The 26799-nt window shown below is 39.0% G+C and overlaps 1 protein-coding gene and 1 long non-coding RNA gene across 3 annotated transcripts in view; one reads left to right on the forward strand and one right to left on the reverse strand.

The window, feature by feature from the left end:
* The window catches only part of stk11 (serine/threonine kinase 11), a 115410-nt gene extending 90235 nt beyond the window's left edge, over positions 1-25175 (forward strand). Inside the window, exon 9 of one of the 2 annotated variants that reach the window (XM_067968344.1) lies at positions 23724-25175. In XM_067968344.1, the coding sequence (XP_067824445.1) occupies positions 23724-23824 (101 nt within the window). In that variant the 3' untranslated portion in view covers positions 23825-25175. The remainder of the gene's footprint in view (positions 1-23723) is intronic. The other variant, XM_067968342.1, reaches the window with a different exon arrangement.
* LOC137299773 (uncharacterized) lies at positions 418-12722 on the reverse strand. Its single transcript, XR_010957978.1, has 5 exons — positions 12509-12722; positions 5178-5275; positions 3994-4065; positions 1800-1901; positions 418-1657 (listed from the first exon to the last, which is right to left on the reverse strand). It is a non-coding gene; the product is annotated as an uncharacterized lncRNA (long non-coding RNA).
* Positions 25176-26799: the final 1624 nt, after the last annotated feature.

Raw genomic sequence — 26799 nt, forward strand, 5'->3', positions numbered from 1 at the left:
ACTTGTATTGTTTCCACGTACACACTGTGTTGAATACGGAGTGTTGAGGTCAAAGGTACAGTTAACCAATCACTGATTTAGCCACACAGTTTTTAGTACAGTAAACCTCAGATGTTTAAATGTGGTCTGTGGACCATCTCAATGTGTGGAAATCACTTTCCCATTATAAGGCTTTATGTTAGAAAATCACTTATTTGCTATAAAGGAATAAAACTTGACCTGGCAAATGAAAGTTATTAGCATCAAAAACTGTTAGGTACATTAAATTACTGCAAATAGACTGGTGTACTCAGAACGTTTATCAATAAAAGAAGGCTGATCCAACAAATATGCCACTTGGTACTCATGAGAATTTTACAGCATAGAAGCAGGCCATTCAAGCCATCACATCTGTGCTGGCTCTCTGAAAGAGCTTTCCACTGTCTCCCATCCCTTGCCCTTTCCCCATTTCCGTTTAATTGTTTTTTGTAAATGTTTATCCACTTTCCTTTTCAAAGCTTTTATGGATTCCGCTTCCACTGCTGTTTCTTGTAGGATATTCCATGTCCTAACAACCTTCTGTGTAAAAAGAAAATTTGTCTAACCTCTCCCTTTTTTTTGGTGATCTTCTTAAATTTGTGCCTTCTAGTAACTGACTCAGCAACTAGTGGAAATAGTTTTTCCTTATGTATCCTATCAAAGCTTCTTATAATTTCAAACACCTTATCAGATCTCCTCCTAATCTTCTTTGTTCAAATCAAAAGAGCCCCAGTTTCTCAAATCTTCCCTTATGACTAAAACCTCTCATCCCTGGTATCATCTTGGTGAATTTCTTCTGCACACTTTCTTTGGCCTTAATGTTCTTATTAAAGAAAGGCGCTGAAAACAGGATACAATATTCTAAGTGCAGCCTAACCAACGAGTTGTATATATTTAGCATTACCACTTCGTTTTTGTACTCACTGCTTCTATTTATAAAACCGAGGATCCCATTTTTTTTTTAAAGCTTTATCAACTTGTCCTCACTCTCCTGAGCAGTTGGATTTTTTTTTAGTCATTCACTGCACAGTGGGTAGAATACTTTTTAAAAGTCTAACTTAATTTCTTACTCACTTGCTCAACCTCTAAATAAAAATAGAATACAGTATCTTCTGGTAGACGGAAACACCTTAAACATTCTATCTTTGGGAACTCACTGTCATTCTATAACTACTTTTATTGGGTGGTCTTCCCCTCTAATGTACACGAGGTTCTGAATTGCACCCTTATATCTTTTTCTCCTGTCATCAGTACCAGTCTTGACTATTGCCTTTGCACACATGGAAAAACAATACAATTTTATTGTCCTTTTGCTGCTTCACACACTTTAATTGGTGGATAGTCTTATCGATCAATCTTTTCAGAATTTTTGAAAGGATGATAGCATTTTCTGATAACATTTTCACATCTACCACAAGTGTTTCGCAACGAGTGACTTACGTAGGCAAACATAGTAGCCACTTTATGCATCTCAAAATCGCACAAACTACAGTTAGATGAATGACAAGAAAATCTGCTCTGCTGTTCTTCAAGTAGTGTCATTGGATCTTTAAAGTCCGTCAGAACAGGCAGGTAGGGCCTTCATTTAATGTAATAAAAATAGAAAATGCTGGAAAACACTCAGCAGGTCAGGCAGCATCTGTGGAGAGAGAAACAGAGTTAACGTTTCAGGTCGATGACCTTTCATCAGAAAGGATTGATTTAATGGGCCAGAACTTGCGCGGAGCGGCATGGCAATGATCGCTGCAGCTCCTGCGAATTAAATTAACGAATGTACTTACTGCAGACTCTGTGGTATCTACTTCCTTGATTTTGAACTTTGCGCACAATTTTTTAAATCAGCTCAGCCTCTGAGCAGCGTAAGTCGATGTGCATGGAACAGTCTGAGAGAATAGAAAACATGCCCACAAAATCTGTCAGGACGAGAAGTCACGCCGACATTTATTTAAAGTTAATATTCTGGAAGTCATTGTAAACAAAAATTTAATTTTTTAAAAATAAAAAGCCAAAGAAATAATTGAATGAAATTAAAGAGACAGAAGGGAAAAGTAAGATAATTTTTTTTTTAAATGACCAAAAACTATTAAAATAAGGAGTAATAGGAGACTCCGCACTTTTAAAATTTAATTTTTAGTTGTTTGGCAGTCATAGTTATCACGCTTTTAAAACTTAGTTTAGACCTGATATTTTTAAGCGTACCTGTTTGGTGGTGTAGTTACTTTCCAGCAGATGAGCAAGTTTGCGATTTTTTTTCAGTGATTTCAGTGACCGTAGCGGCGATGGCCCTTTTAATTCGCAGTTATCAAATCGCTGGCAAACCAATAGGAGCAAGTTCACAATTTCCGCGTTTTAGTGCGCATGTGCAAATGTGGGAACTTGCTCCTTCAATTTGCCTTAAAAAACAGAGAGCGCTGTTGAGCTCCTGCGTTATTTCGGGAGCAATTTCTACCCCCATTGTCTCGTCTGATGTCAAAAAGGGTGTAAATTTTTTTGTTGAGAGGGATAGAATGTGAAGTATTTCCTTTTATAACCAGGATCATTCACAAGAGGAAGAACAGTATCCCTTACTGGCAAATAAAAGTTTGCTTCTTAAAACATCCAACTCTGATCTCATTCAAGGGGCCAGATATGGTTCAGCAATCCACATAGCCTCTATTTTCTACAGCTCTTAAAAACACAACCCTGATCAAACCAGGTTTGCTTCTTTTAGTGATTGAAACTCTTCTAGCAGAAATTGGTGCCAATAGCATAGTCGAAACGTTTAAAGTGTGAACGTCTTACCCATTCAGTCTTGTTTACCATTGCTGTAGCAGCCGCTTCTACATACCATCTACCTTTGCAGTAAATACAGTGGAGGAATATTATCCAGATTCATATCTGGAAAATTAAACTGCTTATTTACCAGTTAGTTCCTGACTGGAATTTGAATCTGATTTTGAAGAACTTTTTGAATCTATGATGTTTCGCAACTTTAAATTTCTTTTAGCTCACCCTTATTTCAGCAGGTAGAGTTAGTGAGGTTCATGTTTTGGTCGTAGGTCCACTTTACCTTCTGTCGGAGCACTATTTGTCCTGGCCAAAAATTATGCTTCAGTTTCATCTCAGGAAATCAGAATGTTGAAATTTCATCCACTGCTTCATGTCATTCAGTTTAAATGAAGAGTATTGGGTAGTGAGATGTATCTCCTCATGACACTTCATGGAGCTACCAAAAATGTTGGCACTATATCATGATCAGTTCATAAGTTGTTACACTGACTTTTTTCTCAACACTATCTGCAAAACTGTTACCTGGGGTAATTTGCATGCTTTTGCTAACTATCATTGTGAACATGTAGGTCTTTAGGATGCCAACTCCTGTGACAGCATTACTTTGATATGGTTCTTGTACGCCAAGGCAGAATGAATGAGAGAGAATGTTAGATTTGCTTTCTGTAGATATGATCGTCCTCATTATTTGAATATAGTTCAACCTCCATCTAACATTTCATTCAAAGAATGTGGAAGACCATGCCAATGGTAAGTAATTGTCATTTAATTTAAACAAAAATTGTTACTTAAAATTTACCAAACCTAAAATGAATAAAATGTATTTTTGGTATACATGAGATGCAACAGGCCACAGATGATTAGAAGCAGAAAGATAGCCTAGAAACCAAGGACTGGGGATGAAGGGATAAATACAGATGTTACCTGCAACCTGGTGTAATACTTTGTTGTTTAACTTGTCCTATCTGGAAAATAACTTGCCCTGGCTAGATTGCAAGTAGAAATTTCCAGTTCCATTCATGTGTTTGATTAGTCCGAGAAGTTTATGCGTAACAGTTACGCAGCCACACCATATGCACATACAAGTCAGTAGGGTATCATGATATATTAATCATTGGTGAATACTGATTATTTCTCATTATATCTACGGTTTGATTTTTTAAAATTGTGATGCTCTGCATGAAGGAACAGCTTGCTGAAACTCACCATCAAAGTCACTTGAGTGAGATACCAGAGGGTGACTTACTTGTGCAACCATACTCCAGAATGAGTCACCACCTCAAGGAAAGGACAGGATAAAAAGGGAGAAAATTAGGAGAAAGGAAATATGATATTTTATAAAGATACTGTAGTTTTCAATCGCAATTACAGAATGCAATTTTAGTTGTAATATAGAATAACTGCATTAAATTTACGATTGAAGTTAATACTAAATATTGCCACTAGGTGGAACATAGAGTAATAGTGCTTTTGTATAAATAGCTGTTCAATAAAACTTTCCATTTTTTGATATGGAAGACACATCTGCCTTGAGAGTTTGTTGTAATTTTAAATTAGAAACAAATGATGTATATCTGGTGGGATATACTTCAAATGGCAGCAAGGAAGAGATCCTCTTTGTTCGGTATTCTGGTGCCTTGCGATCACTATAATTGATTTTTGCAGCTTGTATTGAACAATTTTTTATATGAACGGGAGCAAGGGGGATAAGTGGGCCTTTGTGTTCACTGACTGTTACTGGAAATAAAAGAGAAATCTCTTAGCCCTGGAAAGGCCTAAAGATAAACAATTTTAAAAGTTTTTAGAAATTTTACAGTGACATTTCAGACCAAGACAAGAAGTTATCATTGAGAGATTCAAATTTCATTGAAGAAACCAGCCAGAAGGTGAGACAATCTTTCAGTTCCCGGTAAAGTTAAGGAACTACCTGCATATTGCAGTTTTAGGGATTACTTGGATGCAAACCTCTGAAATTGTCTATTGTGTGGCTTACAGAATGAAAGGATTCAGCACCAAGTGTAAGTTGAGCAAGGTCTCACACTAAAGAATGCATTTTATGTATCTCATGGTATTGAAATCGCAAAGAAACGACCAGAAGACCTGAACATGCGCTTGAGAGTGTCAGAAGTAAAAATAATAAAGCCTAGATATTCCCAATCTCGGGTGTGTTAGTGCTGCAGCGTAGGGGACACAGTCCAAAAAGAAGCTATTGGAAAAGTTGTTTGCAGATAGAGTGAAAGAAAGCATATCGCTAGCAAACATGTTGATGAAAAGCAGGCCAGCCCAGAGTTGCACAGATTGGCAAAAGGGGTTACTGACAGATCATGACCAAAAGTTAATTAATTAAAGGTGCCAGAGCAAGACATGTGGGAAATTTTCAACTTTGTCACCTGGGTGTTTGCAAGGATTAAAGTGAGTGGCAGTGCATCTTCTAGAGGACTGTCCTCCTCTTCCTCTGTTTCCGCTGGACCCGGGACTTACAATGGATCTGGAAAGAGAGGAGAGGGACAAGTGTTAGTGGCAAAGGAGAGCAGTAGCAGATGAGTTACACGTCTATGTAGCACCAGGTTGTCATGCAGTCTGAGGGGTAAAGAACTCAGTACCAAAAGAAAAGGAGGAGGAAGAAGGCCGAACACCCTGCATGAATATCCCCTGGCCTTGCCATCTACCACACTTCTTGCCCTCTCTCAGTCCAGGCGATCTATAGCGGCCTGCTCCATTGGCATGACTGCTTGGTTAGATGGTTCATCATCTACTTTCTGTTGTGCGCCAGTTTGTTTTGTAAGAAAAGCGGGTGTGTATTAGTGTGTGGCCTGTTGAAGGGTTGTGAAGATGTGTGTAACAGCTTAGCAAAATATGCATGATGAGAGAAAGAAGAAGCAGGTGTGGGAAAGAAAGGGTAGTAACTGTGAGGACATTGACAGGTGCGGAGTGTGCAGCTGGAAGCAGAAGAAGGTGCAAGGAAGTGTGCCGCTGTGATTGGAGGAAAGGGATAGGAACTGGCGGAGGGAAGGCTTGTTTGGGGAAAAAAGTATTCAAGGCCATGAAAGAAAATTGCGCAGAATTAAGATGGATTCAATACCGCAAGGCATGCCTGGAGTTAAAAGGGCATCAAAATGGCAAAGAACATTTTTGAATTAAATATAGCAAGAGAAGTGAAGGATAATAAGTTTTTTTTTTAGTTATATTAAGAGAAAAATCAAAACAAGGATAGAGTGGGGCCACTGGAAGTTGGATCAGGTGAGGGCATGACAACTGATACTACACAGGCTGCAAAAGTGCTAGATCAGTTTGTTGCCTCGGTCTGTACCAAGGAGGAGACAGGCATGATCTGGAAAGGGAGCTACAGGGTGTTGCAGAGGAAAGTTGTGACACCATTCACATTACCATCAGCATGGTTGCCGAACAGCTGTGCAAACTTATGGTAAATAAATTTCGGAGGCCGGATAAGATAGATCTGAGAATCCTTACGGAAATAAGGGACAAAATTGCAACAACTCTGGCAAAAATCTTCCAGAAATCACTGAATATTGGAAGGTGCCTGGGAACTGGAGAAAAGCAGATATTGCTCCTGTTTTTTAAAAAAGGTACCAAAGTGACCCAGGAAACTATAGACCAGTGCGTTTGACATCCATAGTGGGTAAAGTTATAGAAATCTTTATTAAAGATAAGATCACGGAGCATCTGGATAGAAATAAAATTATAAGAGGTAGCCAACGTGGGTTCATGAAGGGGAGGTCTTGCCAATCTAACTTACTGGTTTTCTTTGAGGGTGTGACCAAGGTGTTTGATAGCGATATGGTAGTGGATGTGGTGTACTTGAATTTCAGTATAGTCTTTAATACAGTTCCTCTGGAAAGGCTGGTATTGAAAATAAAGTGTGAATCAGTGGAAATATTTTACAATGGATATGTAATTGGTTGACCGATAGGACCCAGAGGGGTCCACAGGGGTCTGTTTTGGGACCTCTATTGTTTAATATCTTCATAAATGATCTGCTAGGAAACACAAGCTAAATTTGCAGGTGATATAAAGCTAATGATGGTAGTAGATTCCAAAGCTGAACAGGATAATCTACAGGAGGATTTGAGTAAACTTGGAAATTGGGCAGACGGGGGGCAGATGAAATTCAATGTAGAGAAATGCAAAGTGCTTCAAGTGGGGTCAAAAAATCCAGGAAGGGACTATTACTTAAATGAAAGGAAAATAATGTGCATGGGAAATGAAGGAGATCTGAGGGTCCTGATTGATAATAAATTAAAGCTATCACAATGCTCGGTGGCAGTGACTAAAGAAAATCAGATGTTGGGATGTATTAAAAGGTCAATATTGAGCTGAAATAGTGAGGTATCCTTGCCACTTTATAAATCATTGGTGTGACCGCACTTAGAATACTGTGTACAGTTCTGGTCACCACAGTACGAAAAGGATATTGCAACTATTGAAAGGATACAAAACAAAGCAACCAGGATAATTGAGGGGATGGAGGGATTGGATTATGAGGAGTGATTAAATTGAGCATATTCTCAGTGGAAAACAGAAGGTTGAGAGATGTTTTGATTGCTGTTTTAAGGATTCTAAAGGGACTAGATAATGTAGACCCTAACCAGCTGTTTCACCTTGTCCATAGCAGTAGAACCAGAGGACATGCCCTGCACTTGAAGGAGGGTAAATTCAAAACTAATCTGTAGAAACAATATTTGTGAATGAGTGGTCACTCTATGGTACAGGCTTCTAGGGAGACGGTAGAAGCAGTTAGTATTGATTAATTCAAGTGCAAATTAGATAGATTTCTTTCAAAAAATATTTTGCGATATAGTATATGCGTAATTTGAGTCATGACATATGGTAAGTGTAGCATGCTTGGGAGCAGCAGGTGACTTTGGACCAATGGTTGCCAAATCTTTCCACCACTGGGGTTTTCCTCAGTTTATGTCTGTTGATGACTAATTGATAAAGATTGATTGCTATGATGAGTCAACAATTCCATTATCATTGTACCATATGGCTACCAGGATGGCAGAAGGTGAATTAGATGGAACTTGGTCTTTTTTCATCTAGTAATTCCTATGTAGTGTTGGAGCTATAGTAGAGGTGAGGCAGGGCTGAGGTGAGAGTGAGAGCTGTGAATGGGAGTCTTACCTTAGCAGCTCTGGTCAAATCATTGAATTTCTTGCAGCGATGCTGTCAGGGACATGGAACAATGCTTTGAGCATTCACTTGCTCCTTCATCTCAGACTATTAGTGCTGGGCTGTTTGGCAGGGCAACCTTCTCCATCAGCTGAGGAAAGGACCTCCTTTCTCCTGGTCACCTCCTCTACAATGGCCTACTCCTGCTCCTATCTCATGGTTTTATGGACTTCCACTGCACCATCCGGGATCCCTTGCAGCACTCAAATTGCAGAAATCAACCCGTTTCAGCAGTAAAAATAAAAAGGCAGCATAGGCAAGGTGTGCCTCCCGTTTAAAAGGTGTGGACTGCCTTTAATTAGCAGGAGTCCTGACAGGTTTCGCCCCCCCCCCCCATGAATGAGCTGCCAGTAACCAGCACGAATAGCATTGACTGCCCACCCTTCATGTGATGTGGCACGAACCTGCTTTGCACCAGTTTTGGGGGGAAAAGATGAAAATTGCCCCATTAAGGCAGGAAAATGGGATAGGAAAGAGAAGTAGCAGTGGCGAAGGGTGGGAGGGGATTGTGGTGGGCAGAATGAGGATGGGGGCACAGATGTTGAGGAGGTTGTTGCAAAGGGAAGGCACTTATTGCAGGAGGAGGCGAGGGGACTGGGTGTGGAGCTGGGGGAAACTGACATCTTGCAGGGGAGGTATTGTTTTCTGTGCTGCCCTGTGGCCTTGAGAGCCAGTACCCCAAAGCTAGCCTATGGCCACTTGAAAGTTGCCGAATTCTCTAGCTGGACTCCTCCCCTGACTGCCTCTCACAAGCCAACACCGGCACATTCCCCTAATCAAACGAGGAAGGACAAAGACAAAGAAGACAAAAGAACAAAAGGGAGGGAGAGAACAGGACAGAGGAAGAAAACAGAAAAGATGAAGAAAAAGAAAAATATGACAGATACTTGCAGAAAGAGACAGCCAACCCAAAGAGGAGAGAACCAGCAACACAAAGAAACTGAGACAGGTAAGACAGCGCTCGGATCCTGTAATTACCATCAGCAATGTCATGGGGATCCAGTATTATACGTATGCACAAGTCTATAGTCTTATTTGAATTTCCATCTATGCATCCATATAGTAAAAAGAAATTGAATACTTGCAAAAGTGAATTATGGAGTAGTAATTTCATCAAGGATCTCATGACTATAAGACTATTGCTTGAGTAGTTAAGTGATACTTAAAGGAATATCAATTTCATAACATAGGATCTGAATGAATATTGGATTGTTATGGGGACCAATGCTGTATGGCATTGTAAATAACCTTCTTAAAATTACTATCTGTTTACATATAAAATATTGACTGTGATTGACTTAATATGTGTGGTCATTAAGTCAATCATTTAATTTCCCCATTTCCAATAGTGTCTGTTGATACAAGTAGAATTTGTTCCTGTTTTGAATGGTGTATTATTACTATACCTCTTCCATAGGGTTAATATAAAGACTGTATCTTCAGTAACCTTGAAATGATTAGAGAATGTGTGTAGGAGTCTGGGGGAGGATGAAGAGCTGTACATTGTAATCCTTGAGCTTTCCTCCGGCACCTGCTCATTCATGTCATGGTACTGGTGTTGTATGAATGACTCATCCAGGGATTGTTTCAGCAATCTTTAATATCAAATTCCATGAGTCAAACTCTCTCTTCCTCCTTTTTTACAGCATTAGGGTTTGCAAAAGAGCGTTTCACTGTTATATTGTAAAGTAAGAAAATAGATGTGCTAGTTAGAGGTGAAATGTTTAATTCATTAGGAATTAGTCATCTAACAGGTTGGAATGTATAAAGCTTAAGTGAATTTCTTTGGGGATAAATAAATTTTGCAGAAAGGCATTTGCTTTGGTTGAAGGGTCGTGGGTTTTTAAAGTAAGTGTAAAATGGGACTGCCTCAACCTTCCTCAAAGAAATGAAGTAATTTTTACCATGTATAAAAAGCAAATAGGGCAGCAGTGCTCTGGCTGAGAAGACATGGTTAATTACGTGAATAACATTCAAACACAAAAGTCTGAACCTTCAGCTGACAATTTCAAAGATGTACGAGTTAGGAATGAATGGTATCTCTTTATTACTACCCTGTGGACCATCAGAGATTGGGGAAAGACTAAGTCAAGTAAAGCTGTGAATTCTGACTTTTGTAACCAAGAGATCGCATCTAGCAAATTCATAGTCAATTGATGAAACTTGAAGCAAATGGCTATGGAGTTGGCTTCAGGTTTTGAGACCCCATTCACACAAGACCCCTCCAAAACCCAGTCTGAACCCAAGGAGAATTGCTTTGCTGGTTATGTCACAACACATACGAAGAAAACAGTTTAGTTAATTTTTGACCTTTAAAATTATTTTTAACCTCATCACTAGAAGGGACAAACAATCGGAGAAGGATTTTGGTATTTAAAAAAAATCTGCTTGACACTGCTAAGTTTTGTCCTTTCGGACCCCAACTGCAGAAGATGATTTACATCGTGGTCTGAAATGTACAATTCGAGTCTGAAACCAACATTTGTTGAGACCATACAAGCAAGCATGGAGATTGCCTCAGTCTACCATTGACCTTGTTTGCACACTATCTTCAGTGGCACTGCAAAATGGTTCCTGCTCTGCAGCAATGATAAAGATGGCATGTGCTGCACCCATAGTTTTGTAGTATGGTCCTAATGAATGTTTCATATTATGTTAGTGAATAGAGATGTAACCAATTGTTTTAGGTAGCTTGAGGTCCCCAATTCTAACACAAAAGCTGCTGGATTATTTCTTGTGACTATGACATAACTACTGAGGAACACAGACTTTAAAACCATATATTAATGCTTGCTCTCTCATCCATTATGATTGCTAAGATTCAAAGAGATATCTGATTTAAGCTTGTGCGGGAAATCATGTGCTTTGAGAATAATTTAGTACCTTTCATGGGTGACTTCATGCTGCAATCTCCACTAGTAAAATCGTTTGGTAACATTCTGTGACCGTGATACTATCCGCTCAGTTATAGTTTTTATTGCCGATTTGAAGGTAGGAACCTTTTTAATAGTAGGGTTTTCCAGATATTTAAGATTTCCTTTCCACAAAAAAACTGCTGTTTCAAAATTCAATTTAACAAGCTGTGCTACACCTCAAAAGAAAAAAACAAATCTATCTGCCTAGACAACTGGACATGAAAACACAAATCCATAGTATCCTAACAATCAGCATTTACAGTACCTCTTCAACTATTTAATTATTAAAAAAATATTTTTAACTTATGTAAAAAGTCAGTATCCACAGTACAGACATATCAGATATAAATATCTATTTATCTTTTTTCCAGTTGATGGGTCTAATATTCCCAAAGCTCAGGTTAGAAATAAAATGAATTTTCTTCAGATGGGGAATTATTTCTTGGGCATGTTTGGAGAGAAAAGTGAGAAAAATGATATGCACACCATTTAATGGGTTACTAATGAGCTTTCTATTGCCTTTCCTTAGAAGATTGTTTTCAACATGAAAGCTACACAGTCACTATGTCAGTTTACCCCGGTATTAACATTGATGGGCATAAAGCCCACAGCGTAATCACCAATTTGCTTTCTGTCAAGTGCCGGACCAGGGAACATGACTAAGAACACCAGGGAATCACAATGACGATATTCATTTCCTATTTTAAATTATTGAGACTTGATAGTGCAGCAGTGAGGGGCATTGGTTCAATCTCCTATGCTGCTCAAGTTTTGATCTCAACCCTGCTGCTTTGTGAAGGTCCAGATGGCTCTCGACATGCAGCAGTGAAAACTGGAAGGAGAGTTATCTCTCATCTATGCTCGTGTGCACTTCTAGTGACTGACATTTCTGGAAATCTGCTATTGCGTTGCTTGACTGCAGAAGATGCAGGGGCTGGGCAGACCAGGGGAACTGAGAAGCAGATGGAGGGATTTCATACACACACTATAAAATTGTTTCTATGCAATTTTCCCATCCAGCTCGATAATGCCATAATTTCTGTTTATTTAACAGTTGCCTGCTGTATTGACTTCACATGCACTTAAAGTTAACGGACATTCCAGGAGCCAAAAACTTCACCTATTGCTGTTAGCGCGGAAACAAAACTATAAACAAAATAAATGCTAACACCATCGCAAACTCCAATCGTGGGATAAAAAATCTGTTTTGTCTGCCTATGCCGGGTACAGGGTTGCACCAGCATATTAATATTAATTGGCTCATTTAGAACACTTTCAAGTCAGCATGTTGAAATTTTGATTGTATTAAAGCTGTATTGATTTTAGCTGTATAGCTGTTGGAAACTTCTGGCCAAATGGGATTAAGGGCCTGAGTATATATTTGTATTAAAGCTTTTTAAAAGAAAAATACATTGCTCTATCTGCCTGCATATGGCATTAACAGCATGAGTACGACGCCTATACCCCGTCTCAGAAAATATCAAAGCAGCATTGCTAGCAGTTTGAGCCACATTGATCTCTGTATCCAGTTCCTGCCACCTTCCCAAGTTTTAACCATTGCTACTAATCCAGCTGTTCTTCAACATTTAAAAAAAACTGTTTGGCTGCAAACTTACCTCCAATGACTGTGGTAAAAAAAATAATTTCCTGGAAATTGCTGTTGTTGTGCCATTCATGCATAAAGTTTCAGAGAATTTACTTCTGGTTACACATAATATTGTTTTTTTAAAAATCTGGCTAAAACTTTGGGCATTTTCTCCCACACAATTGACCAGCACAAGCGTGTCATTAGCCATGACTGAAGAAGGTAGCCCACGTCTCCCAGGAGCAGTGCTTGCACTCTATACCTTTCTTTCAAACAAGGGTGGCACGGATGACTGGAAAAACATTGCATTGGGAGAGTTGCTAGGGAACTGGGCATTGATTGCATGATTCCGTTCTGGTGATTTCATACCAGCTGGACTTTAAGATTAGAACGCCCCCACCCCCACCTTCTGTCAATGAATGCTTAGTGTTATAGGCAGGGGCTGAATGATTGCACCCAAGTAGTCAATCATCTCTTGTATTCGTGGAAAGTCAGCAGTGTGATGGAATTACATTGCATTCTCCTGTTGCTGATATTGGTCAGTGGTGAAAGCGATGAAGTCATTGGCTCTTCTGAATAAAGTATCAGTCACCTTGAGTTGAGGACACCAAACTTGGCGACATTATAGATGGCCTTAGCCTGGAAGGAGCTGGAAGCATAAAAGTTGGGAGATATTGTGATCTTGACAGCCACTGAAAGTTCTATCCAGATTCCAGATGTTGGCAGGAGGTCTTAGTGTAGGAGATGTTACAACTCAGTCACTGTATCCCTTCTAACATACTGGCCTTCAGTCAATTCCAGGTAACTGGGCTGGGTATAGTACACCCAATGGCTAGCACAGTGGCAGGTTTGAGCAGTATGCCTTTGATGATGATTCATGGCAGGATGCTCCTGTTTTTGTTCATCTTCCAAGTTAAAGCGCTGAATGATCTCCTCATTGTGCTATGTATAAAGCACACCTTCTATCCAAAATAGCTGTTTTCTGGAGACTCTGTTGACACCGATCTAGCTGTAAGGATCTGAGTTTGACTTTCTATTCTCTCAGTACCTGTTCTGTTCCTGCACCATCCATACTGACTGACTATTTGCTCCCCTTTAACAAGAAATGATGCCGGTATCAATATCTCTAATTGGTTTTCTGGCATTGTGTGCTTTAGCTCTCCCACTGCCAGCAACATGGATCAGATCCATTAGCAATCAGGAACTACGTACCAAGCTACCCTCCTAATTTTGCTTCCCTCCCAATTACTGCCAATGTAATCCTTTATAAAGCAGTAATTTTTAGGCTAGTCTTTTTCCGATGTAGCCGATATGGCTATGCCAGCAGTGTGATGTGATAAATATCTCCACGTGTAATACAGAGCAGACAACTCATGGGTGGAAAAAAGTACTCTCTCAACTGATGGTATTGCTGCATTGTGTTCTATCAGCACAACCTAGGGATGATATTACATTAATCCATGTTATCCACATAGAATTTTGTTTAAAATATTTTAGTGACTCAGAAGTCCCATCATGTTCAATCAAACTGTAACCTTGCTAACTTCAGGCAGTACTTTTTCAAATCACCAATTTCCTGATGAGCAGGGTCAGAAGGACGTGTCCTGTATATAAGATAGCAATTGCTGTGAGAAGTAATTGCCCTTTACCCTGCAGATCACATTCTCCATAAACATTCCATTGCACATTTACTCTCCTGGAGGGTCAACAAGGAAATTTGAACAAAAATAAGCGCTTGGACATGTATCAGCTGATCAGAGAGTCAGCATGGATTTGTTAACGGTAGGTCATATCTAACTAATCTAGTTGAAATTTTTGAGGCGGTCACTAGCATGGTGGAAGGGGGAGTGTATATAGATAATTTTTTGTTGGGTAAAGGGATCGAGGGAAATGGAGCAAAATGGAGTAGAATTATAGAAAGGTTACAGCATAGAAGGAGGCCATTTGGCCCATTGAGTCCGTGCCAGCTCTATACAAGAGCAATCCAGCTAGTCCCACTCCCCTGCCCTATCCCTGTAGCCCTGCAAATTATTTCCTTTCAAGCACTTATCCAGTTCCCTTTTGAAAACCACGATTGAATCTGCCTCCACCACCCTGCCTGGCAGTGCATTCCAAAACCTAACCACTTGCTGTGTAAAGAAGTTTTTCCTCATGTCACCTTTGGTTCTTTTGCCAATCACCTTAAATCTATGTCCTCTGGTTCTTGACCCTTCTGCCAATGGGAACAGTTTCTCTCTATTCGGTCTAGACCCTTCATGATTTTAAATACCTCTATCAAATCTCCTCTCAACCTTCTCAGTTCCTGATCTGTATCTCAACTCCATTTACCCACCATGGCTCTGTAACCCCCAATACCCCTGTCTAACAAAAATCTATCAATCTCAGTTTTGAAATTTTCAATTGACCCCCAGTCTCAATAGCTCTTTTGAGGGAAGAGAGTTCCAGATTTCCACTATCCTTTGTGTGAAAATGTGCTTCCTGACATCACCACTGAAAGGCCGAGCTCTAATTTTAATGTTATGCCCCCTTTTTCTGGATTCCCCCACCAGAGGAAATATTGCCAACGACACCCCAATCATAAAATGTTCTGCTGCATTAATAGATCCATATTCTATCTGCACATGAGAGTGCAATGATAATTATTACGGCATTATAGTTTGTGAGATGTGGCTTGAATATAAATCTTAAAATATCAAATTTCTTTCAAAATCAACCCAATTCCCATAAACGTTGAGAAATCAGTTCTCTATAGAACACTATTTAAGAATAGGTTGAATATTATCTGGAAATGGGTCAAGACAGGTAATCAAATCTCTATGGAACATGATGGCTCATGTGCTGCTGGACTAATGATGAGTCATCTGTGCAATGCATTAGTTTAGACTTTTAACTGAGTTGTGAAATTAAATTAAAATCCTGGATGTATGCTTTGCTACACTTGATAGATTTTTGTTAGCTGAGAGTATTAAGGGATAGGGAACCAAGGTGGCCAAATGGAGTTGAGGTACAGATCAGCTATGATTTGGAGGAGCAGGCTCAAGGGGCTAAATGGCCCCCTCCTGTTCCTATGCACACTTGAGAGTTGGGGAGAAGTTTCACGGAGCTTTATCTTGCAGGTTTACTTGAGGTTGGTTTCCTCCTGAAGAAGATGCTGATGTCAGTATTGCACACAAGCACAATAAAGTGGGACGCAGCAGAGGTTTTGCAGGACAGATCAACAAAGTTTGGCAAACCTGTTCCTCCTGGCTCCAGAAAAATAGTGTTCCCCTCTCCCCTCCAGGCCGGCTCAGCACAGGAGACAGCTGATTTCCTGCACACGCCGTTATCCCCCCCACTTTTGGGGCTGCGATTTTCCTCACAGTAATCCCAAAAAGTCAATCTAACCCTGACAATATTTGACCTTGTGCTTTTAGCAACCTTAGCAGAATCATCACTGAGATCTAGTCATGCATGAGGTTGTCCATGTTCCAGCCACGCTATAGTTGCACATTTCACAGTACTTACTATTATAGATATTTTTAAATTTAAATGATCTGTACTGATTAAAAAGGGCAGATTATCCAATCAGCTGATTTTAGTTGGCAGAAAATACAGGAGGTAAATTCACTTTGGAAGTTTTTGAGAACAATTGTACAAAGCTCCATCCCTCTAATTGGAGTGAGTGGTCAGTATAACTGGATCCTTCCTGCCTACACTACAATTTGGTTCTTCATGGCTGTATTTTGAAGATTTTTCTAATATTTAGTAGCTCCTGCTGTGGAACATGATGGCTCCTGACCCCTAGGATTTTAGAAAAGTTGTGTCAAGGATGAATAATATAGGATGGTATTTTGATTTACCTTTGGACAACAGGAGGAAACTTTGCGGAACCTTTCTGCGGATTGAAGAGGTTGGAAGGAGCCCAAGATGGAGCAAATTGTACAGGTGGTGGAAGCACAGCCTTGTGCTGCTTCAAACCATAAATTAGCTCAATATAAACTATAAATGCAAACTTTTAGATTGACCAATTAATGTGAATTTAAAACTAAACTCTGGTAGCTGTTTTCTAAAAGGAATTATTTTAGGGAAGTGAGGAAATACATATGTCTGTCCAGAGAAAGCTGTTGATTTCACTTTGAGTTAGTTTACCTGTCGGTCACCTATACTTGCAGATTAATTGCATCAGAACTACTTTGTGGTTTTGAGATGTTAATAAAATATGAGTTTGCCGTCTTATACTAGTACTAAGCTGTCTAATGAAGAACATGCCTTTGACTGTGTAAGTCAATTGCAAGAAGCTTACAAAAACCATGAAATACCAGAGGGGAAATTTTCCATTTCAGTTACGGCAGATTCCCTGCGTAAGTTGGGTGGATGGGAGTGGAAGATTGGTCGGAGGAGTTGTTCTGCTAGCTCCGAAGGGCCCACTTGGGACCATAAATATAACATAGTCGCTAATAAATTCAGCGGGAAATTCTGGAGAAACTTCTTTAGCCAGAGAGTGGTTAGAATGTGGAACTCTTTACCACCTGGAGTAATTGAGGCGACTAGCATAGATGCATTTTAGGGGAAGCCAGATAAACACATGTGGGAGAAAGGAATAGAAGGATATGCTGATAGGGTTGGATGAAGTAGGGTGGGAGGAGGTTTGGGTGGAGCATAAATACTGCTGTATTGCTATATCTACTGCATGGGCTGTTGGGCTGAATGGCCTTTTTCTGTGCTGTCCATTCTACGTAATTCCAGGGTTTCCCACTGGATGTGATGTGGAACGTTCAATATATCTTCCCTAATATAGACAGGCATATTCAACAACATGTTAAGGTTGGGAAATGTTATATGACGTATGTCCTATCATTAATGCTATTACAATGCTGGATGCTAGCAATCTGCTAAGGGAGTGCAACTGATCATGGGATAGTCAATTGCAACCTCTCCGCTATCCTTAACTTCCCTATTATTCTATCTAGAGACCCTTTGCTTTGGTTTAGGGCATTCTAACTCTGGTTTTCTTGAGGTCTTACACAAGTACCCAATGAGTATTGTTGGTTTATTTAATGTAGGGCTGTACAAGTCGGTCATACATAACAAGTGCCATCATTTTAAACTGACGTTTTAACCTGTCCAATTGTACACATTTCACAAGAAGAAACAGCTTTTTCCACTAGGATTGGAGATTTTTAGGGGGTAGGCAGTTGGCCACGCTGCACTGCGGTGGTTGGTTTTCCCTATGCTGCAGTTCCCTTGCTACAACTGTCTGTTGCCACATTGCCGTAGTGAGACAGGACCCTGTAAGCAGATGTGTGCTCATGTTATGATCTTCATAAACTTAGTTATAAGAGTTTGAACAGGACTTTGAGATTTTGGACACTTCCATTATTTTCAAGACTGTTTCAAGTATTGTGTAAGTCCAATATTACATTGCTGATTAGCTGCTGCATCCCTGTTGCTTTGGTGTAATTAGAAATTGTGCAAATAAATTCAATTACTAGTTTTTGCTAGCACAGTGTGGCACAGGAATGTATGGTGGGTACCACAATTTAAAAAGTCACTGTTAATTCTGTGGCACACCCACTCCTGGCACGCATAACAGTGTAAATTTCGAATCATAGGAGCTACGGATCTGTCCGCAGGCAATTCACTTGCTGTTAATACAAATAGACAGTTGGGAGAGTTCTGGACTGCAGCAGCCTGATAGACCAAATAACTATCGTTATTGTTCTATGCTTTCTTATGACCGGTTCATTCTCTTAATTCTTCACAGGAACTTAGCTGGCTAATAACTCTTGAATATTTTATCTGGACGATCCATTTTGTTTTGAAGAGAAGCCAGTAGCATTCTGGATGCTAGACAAAAGTAGCTTGTCTTTGTACATGCAAACAGATCATCCTGGAAGAAAATAATTCAACTTAGGTGCTATACTTATTCCCTGAGAATGATACCCTGGGTGTACCATACTCTAGCAGCCTTTTATCCAGTCCTTGTTGAACATTTCAGCTAATGACAATCCATAGCATACTGTAAAAGAAAAAACAACTTTAGACCTAGGGCTTTTTATGACTCTGCTTTTGTAATTTTTGCATTTGATTAAGTTGGATTTAGTTTGAATCTAATGAAAAGGGCTCTAATTTCAGGTATATGAATATATAGAATTATATGAATGGATGAGCATGTAGCTTTACAAACCTCCACACAGGAGAGCATAACGAATGAAAACATCTCTAGTAGAATGACATTTCCGTTGGATAGTGAATGGACAGTTTGTTAAAGAATGGCATGTGGCAATGAATTCTACCTAGAGACCCTTTGCTTTGGTTTAGGGCATTCTAACTCTGGTTTTCTTGAGGTCTTACACAAGTACCCAATGAGTCTTGTTGGTTTATTTAATGTAGGCCTGTACAAGTCGGTCATACATAACAAGTGCCATCATTTTAAACTGACGTTTTAACTTGTCCGATTATACACATTTCACAAGAAGAAACAGCTTTTTCCACTAGGATTGGAGATTTTTAGTATCAAAAAATCGGATCAGTTGGAGGATAGAACTGAAATCTATCTGAATTAACCAATTAGAGTTGTTGAACGCTCGGAATGAAACCTATCAAAATTAATCAGATCTTACGTTACAACATTTATCTGCCTTGTCTTTCCCTCTGTTGGTTGTGGTTGAACTTCAGGCAGATGGTTTCTGATAGTCACAGTTAACGGTGTATTTATTTAATGTTTAGCCCCCAAAGAAGTTGCATGTAACAAAAAAGCTGTTCATATGCAGCTTTTAATCACTTTTTTTATTTTCCTCAAAGGAAGTTTCAGTAGCACGCCCAGCTGTTGTCTCATATGAAGGTTTATTTTCTTCGAGACTAGTGGCAATTGCATTTCTCCTTTGTCGTTGCTCATGGTAAGTCAGAGGTTACATTGTCACAAAGAGAGGGCATTGCTGGATATGAAAGTAAAGAATTTGCAAAGATATTTGTAAGAGATGTCCTCAGATGTTGAAGTAAGCGTTTTTTGATTGATTTATTGACTGGAAAATAAATAATGTTTTCCTTACCACAAATAAGTAAATAATTTTATTTCCTTCACTTACCATGGAATTGTATAAACAGGTATGTAGCATACTTGTCCATCTATTCAAGGCTTGTAGCAATGGCCAAGAAATATATAAAACATAAAAGATTAAACTTTTTCATCTTTCCTTTCCAAATTATTAATACTAGCTCTATTGCTAAATTTAAATGTGAGATAGATAGCTTTTTGGCAACCAAAGGTATTAAGGGATATGGGCCAAAGGCAGGTATATGGAGCTAGATCACAGATCAGCCATGATCTTATCAAATGGCGCAGCAGGCACGAGGGGCTGAATGGCCTACTCCTGTTCCTATGTTCCTAAATTGCTCTCCAACAATATTTAATACTAAATGGTTTACTTTAAAATGTTTAAGTTAACTTTTTATTCAGAACTTTGCTCCAAATTTGGAAATATGATAGTCCTTCCAGAACTTCTGTTTATATTAATTTTATTTTGCTGTTTTTTAGTTTTGATATAAACAAATGAGATGCAGCTGGGGTTACCATTTAGACTGCAGTAAAATACAAAGATTAAACAATGCCATAGTTCAAAGTTTAATTCTCAAACATGTAACTAAATAAATACCCATTTGAACATAGTGGCCAACATTGTATTTTTGCCCCCATAAAGTTGGAATTAAATCTTTACCTTGTTTTGATATTTTATAGAAAAAAATGTTTTGGTCACTTTCACTGTTTCTAAAAATGGTTTCCCTGTGGGTTTACTCAATAATTTACCATTGATGTACAAGGTGAAAAAGGTGCAGTTTACAAAAAGAAAGTCCTTGCATGCCCTATGCATCTTCGAACAGCCTTGCTGTCAATCAATAAAAATCATTGGAGAATTATGGACACAAATGCAAGCTGAGAATTGCACCTTCTAGCTTGAGTCTGTTCATTGAATAATGGCTCTGAGAATTCCCATGCACTCAAGCCCTAGGTTTCTCAGGCACAGGCCTCTAACCAAAAAAAATGGTAGACAAATTTTAGACACATAGCATTTTCTTGTAAACTGTAGTTTTTAGGATAAGGAAGATGTTCCTATATGTGAAAGGACTAACTGACTTCACTTGGGTACTTGTATTACTGTAAATCTGTAATTTCCAGAGTTTGCAAACAAAATAAGGAGTGTGGTTGGGGTGATGATAAATTTTAGTTAATTTTTTAAAAATTCACTGAGATTCCCATATTTAAGATTCTATTGCAATGTTATGTCGGCTTGTTTATTCATCAGTATAGCATCTGGCTATGTTCTATCACTTTGAAAGCTACCTTCAGTTTGCTTATACATGTGTAGTGTTTGTTACTATGCTAAGCAGAGTCTGCTGACTGCCCATGTCAGGGCCGTCAACATCTAGGAGTGATAATAATCAATAACAATCTATTGTTAACCCTAGTGTGGAGGCTGTCTGGGCCTAAAAGAACAAAGTTTAACTCCCCATACCCCTTCCTGGAAATCCTGTTTTCATGCTCTTCTGGTCTTTTTAAAATTGCGGTAATGGTTTTTATGGCGTTCTGTGGAGAGATCCCTCAGACACTGGGCAACTTTCCAGCCCCAGAGTCACTGACACATTAGAGATGGGCTCTCCGGTCTCCTCTGGGGAGTCCTGTGAAAAGTGGCGCTGATCCTGAGATCTAGGGGAGGTGCACAGAGGTGGAGACACAGCAGAGCGCATCTCTGAACACTTCTTCACTCCTACCCGTCCTGGATCCAGCAAAAAATCAGTGAGGGTGGAGTGGAGGGTTAGAAATGCACTTTAAAGTTCTAAAAGCAGGAAATGTGCAGCAGATTAATCAGTACCTAAAAGAGGAAAAGACAATTAATGATTCGAATGACCCACATCACAACTAATTCAAGGTTTTGTTTTGATGCTATTAAGTCACCCTTGTATCTCCGGAAGCTATTTTTTGAAAAAAATGTTTATTTAGAGTGAACTGAAGTCAAAGGGTACCCTTGAAGAACCAGGAAATAGATTGGTGCAACCTTCAGTACTGTTCCAGATCTATCCAGGAAGTGTAGATGGCTGACCTGTGAAACTGCCTTTCAAACCATATGCACATAGTTGTGAAAGATGTTCTCAAGAAGACAGCAGGAAGTGGAGTGCACCTGTTACTACATAAACCAACCCAATTCTTTTCCATTTGAAATTATAAGCTCCTTGCACTGAAGCAGATTGAGAGTCCTTAGCTGGAAATTCCCAGTCGTGGAAGTAGAAAGGTTAAGAAATGGAAGGGTAATGGATTTAAAATTTAAAAAAATATTTTAAAACCTACCTAATATGTTATTTGAAATTTTACACAGTGGAGTATGTTAAAGTGAAAACTTTCAATATCTGAGGCAGTTATCAACTGAATGAAAGAACACTCAACTTAAAATTAAATTACTACCAGACCTATAAATAAGGGTAAAACGTACTTATCTGAGAGAATAGGTGACTCGGTAAATTTTCATCTCTTAAAAAAACAATGTACCTATCCAGACACTCATTTTTGTATTCATTTCACATCACAAAGTAGCAGTATGTATCTCTTGCACCTTCATTTCATTATTTTGTCATTTGGATTACTGCCTATATTAAAAATCTGATATAAAGACAGAATGCTGGAAATCACAGACTGGGCAGTATCTGTGGAGAGAGAAACAAGAGTTAACGTTTTCAGATAGCTGACCTTTCATCAGAACTGGAAGATGTTAGAGCGGAACAGTTTTTAAGCAAGTAAAAATCTGATAGCTGACTTTCCTTTGTTTAGCCCATAAGGGGCAGTGGGATGTCCGCTGGGAATTTCCTGGGGGGTGGTTACCTCATCAGTTGTCGTAACTTCAGTGGAAGATCAGTGGGAAGTCCATTTATACGTCTATTCTTGGTGGTAGTCTCATAAATTACTGGAAACTTGGTGGATGCAATAAAGAATTACTTAGTTAGAGGCTGCGTTTATACAGAAACCTGTTGCTGAAGATTATATTCTAGCCTGGAAGTTTATGATTTACACTGCGTAGCTGCCAATCAAACTCTTGGGGCCAGGAGAGAGTCCAGTGTTTGCACGCTTAGGCTTTCGTAGATCTCTGCTCTCAACTGGTAAAATTTTAAATACTCTAACGTCAACGCTAAAAAAAAAGGTGTCTAGATGGTCACTTCTTAAACTCGGTTTAACACAGCAGTGAAGTTATACTCCACACACTATCAAACCCAAGTAGTTGAGATTGTCTCCTTTAGATAGTTTCGCATTGTTTCCCTCCTGAGCCAGTTTGGGACTCAATTGCAGAGTCATATTATCACTTTTACATTGTTGGGATGTGGGAACATCTTCATAACAATACAAAAGTGACCACATAACTGCATCCTGAGTCTTTTAATTACCGATTTTGAAGACCGTTATTTGGGGAATTTTCAAAAAAAATGATTCTGGCCACTTCTGCTTTAAACTGTCCTAAGTAACAAATTGTTTTCATTTGTAAATGTTTGTAGATTTTCCTTCTCTGATTTAATATCTATTACACCTCATATACAGCCAGTTCCTCACATAGTAAAAGTCCTCATACAGTGAAATGTTATGATAAACCTATCATTATGAAAGTGTCTCGCCATAGCAAACAACAGATTGAAAGGTATCCATTGTTGTCTGTATTGTAATATTGTACAATATTACTGTACAACGTGTGCCATGTCCAGCCAGTGAGCAATATTATGGTGTCACATTGTGGTGATGTCCACACTTGCCTTCAGGCCCAGTCCACGTTTGAGTTCACTTTCTGTTGAAACTTTTTTTGGGTTTTAACTGTAGTTAATCTCTGATATTGCTTGTATAAATTGATATTTTCACATATATGCTATATCCATCAAAGGATCTTTCAGGTCTTGTCAGACAGTAGCACATTCTAATGATGACTCATTGTTGCCTAGCTCAAAGTGATTGACCCCAGTACCTGAAGCTGTCCAGTTTTGTTAAACTGTATGCCATGCTGTCTGTTTCATTAAACTAGATTCCTGATGATATAGCACCTGATAAAGTTAAGGTTACAGACGGCTGCTGTTCCTGAACTTTGAGCTCCAAGCTTCAGAGAGCTTGTTTCAGTAATATTTTGTTCTTAGGCAAATACCCTTGGAACCCAGTTGCAGTGACTCATTGAACAACATGAATGTCATATCATTACTGATATTCTCTTCAATTAATGCATGTTTCTCTCCATTTGTTGCAGCTAATACTGAAGTTGGAGGATTATGGTGTTGCTGCTGCCTATGTGACTGTATGGACCAGCACTGGAGGCAAGCAACGGAAAAAAGAAGAAAGAAGCGGTGAACAAAGAGTAAAGAAACAATCCCTGCTTTCTACTGAAAGAAAACGGCACGTCTGTCCAGCCTACCAATCAATGCCAACTATTTGTAACAACAAACCTGAGTTTGAAAAAAGTATAACCATGGATGTTTAGAACTTTGTGCAAAGCCATTTAGATGCACTTTATGTTTTAGACTACTTTGTTTTCTGTTCATACTTGCAGTATAGTACACATTGTGATGTGTAAATGCATGCTGTAAAGGGCTTGGAGAAAGGGAATATATATTATAAAGGGCAAAGGGTTAAATACCTTGTTTGTGTTAATCTGTATTGCTCTGCAGCTGGTTCATTAAGAAAAACCAATATTCACCAAATGAAAATGTCTTGCTGCCACTTTTGGGAGAGAAGAGCAGTTTAAGTATTATATTTGCTGTTTGACAAGATTTTGGAATGGGGAACAGATACAGGAAACAACCCCACTTTATTTAAAGGCCTATTATGAAAAGTATTACCTTTCGGTACTAATTTCTTACAGCCTCAGTCACATCACTGTTACAAATGATTACATTTATCAAGCCAGCCTGCAGATACCTTCCCACCTGTTGGGCATACTGACACATGCATTCCTTTCAGTAGTGGTATGCTAGTGAACTTTTCATCCCAGCTTTATTTTTCTACAGTATTCTGTACCAAAAGGACTTTGAAAACAAAAATGGAAATATACGCAGACCTGGTTTTGTTCACTAAACTGACACAAACGGATGCAGCAGTTTCATGGACAACTGCTGTGTTTACACAGAAGATGCAAGTGTATTTCTGTAAGTCGCACGTTAGAGACATGGGAAATAATAACCTGGAAAAGAATCTACAAGTCAGCGTTGTAAATTGGACCTATTCGCTGCACTATTGGACTGATAATGTACATGGTAAAATGCTGCATAGAAAAGAGTAATGCATTCAATTTTTGTGTTGGTAATATAAGACAGTTCTCTATAATAGGATGGTCTGCTGTCCCACACTGGTGTACCAATGCAACTTGTATACATTTGCGGCTGCTGTTTTTCATGTTATTTCTTGATGAAGCCACTGCACACTTTGCAGATTGGCAATTTTGTGAATTATCAAAACACTGTAGTGGAACCAAAGCATTATTTGTTGTACTAAAGTAGCTGCCAGTATTATTATCATGGAGAGACTGAGTGGAATTCTTTATCCTGCATCTTATTTCTTATTGCTTTGTATTGGAACTAGCAGATATCTGCTTGTCTTTCACTCCTGGAGTCAGTAAGTACAACAGTGCAGCTCCAGCGACTAAACCGTTTGATAAATTTAAGATGAAATAAAGGCAGTTACTGGATGGTAACTATTAAATCCATTACTGGCCTAGAATGAATCTGAATTGGATAATTCATTATTTTTTTAAAATTTGCATAATGTGTAGGCATCGGAAAATAATCTTAGACTAAGAACTGATTTAAACATAAACTCATTTGAATTTCCTGACTTTGAAGTCGCCATAAGGGAACCAAACCAAACACTTTGCTTCTGGCCCAGACGAATGGAGACATTAGGAAACATAGAAACGGTGGTTCCCAACGCATGGGACAGTGTGTATTGAAATAGCCCAATGTGGGTTGATGTCATGCAGTGCTATATTTCTAACAGGTTAACACCTTTGTTAAAGTAGCTGATACAGGAATTTTGTACAAAACACTAAGACATTTATTACTAACTTTGCAGAGTACATGAGTGTTACCACAGCTTGGGACACCCTTCAAGTTTCCTTTATATTGCATCCAAAAAAAAATAGGTGCAAAACCCAGAAAAATCCATCACATCTAGTCTAGAGATAACAAAAGTGTGGCTAAGGGTTTTAGCAGCAATGACCTGCATGGTTGCGTAGCCATCTCTAGGGAAGCTCTGATCATTGTGTACAGGAAGGGGCTAGGAAAGGAATTTTAAACATTGCTCATCTCGACACTTCCAGCAACTGGTGCTAGGAGGTTATAGGTGAAATGGCAGAAAGCAGTTGATGTTGCAAGATGGAATGTTCACATACTGATAAATACGCACGATACAGAATGTCCTTAGAGTAAAACAGCATTGGTAACACATAAGCTCAGCCATTACAATATTAACATAGTTACATTTTAGGAAGCTAGGCTGGCCAATGAAAGACATCTGGCAGAAGTTGATAGCTGTTACACATTCTATTTGAAGACGAGATATGAATCATGGGTTATTTCACAGTTCGTTCAAATGCTGCAAACAAGCTTGTCAGCTGTCCAATTTGAATCTACCAGAGAATCACATTACATATTCAGCTGTGGAGCAAACATTTCTGTTATGTCTCATAAACAAGAGATCCTGGGTTCAAACCACAATACTGCCTATGGTACAACCGAGTGTTGTGTTCACCACAAAATATTGGTCTTTCCTGTTATATGCATATTTACTGTTACCTGTGCCTGTATACATTTGCCTACATTTAAGCATATTAAAATCCTTCTGCCATATCATAGCCCAGCAACATAATGGTCAGAAGTCTAAAGATAATGGGGTAGATTTTCTTCCACACCATCTGGATGGTAATCTGGTGGGATGGAACTACCACTCTTTGTAGAAAGCGTTTGATTTCCATACCATTGATTTCAGGCACATGATCCACACCACCAGATAGTGAAGATGAAAATCTACCCCACGATCTTCAGACTTGTGACCAGTTATGTAGCTGGGCTGTGATATAACATAAGGATTTTAATGTGCATTAATGCCACATAGCTTTGTACCAACAGCAAATTTAATCATGCTACTACAAAAAACCTGTCCCTAATCATTTTAAAAATTACATACAGCAGGGGTCCCAGAAGAGATTCCTGTGGAACACCACTTTTTTTTAAGACAGCATTTTACATTTATTACCATCTTTTATCTTCTGTTGCTAAGATAGTTCACTTACATCTAGACAATGTGTCATCTATTCCATTAGCTTTAACCCT

The sequence above is a fragment of the Heptranchias perlo genome, chromosome 29 (genome assembly GCF_035084215.1).
Source record: "Heptranchias perlo isolate sHepPer1 chromosome 29, sHepPer1.hap1, whole genome shotgun sequence".
In the NCBI taxonomy this organism is placed as follows: domain Eukaryota; kingdom Metazoa; phylum Chordata; class Chondrichthyes; order Hexanchiformes; family Hexanchidae; genus Heptranchias; species Heptranchias perlo.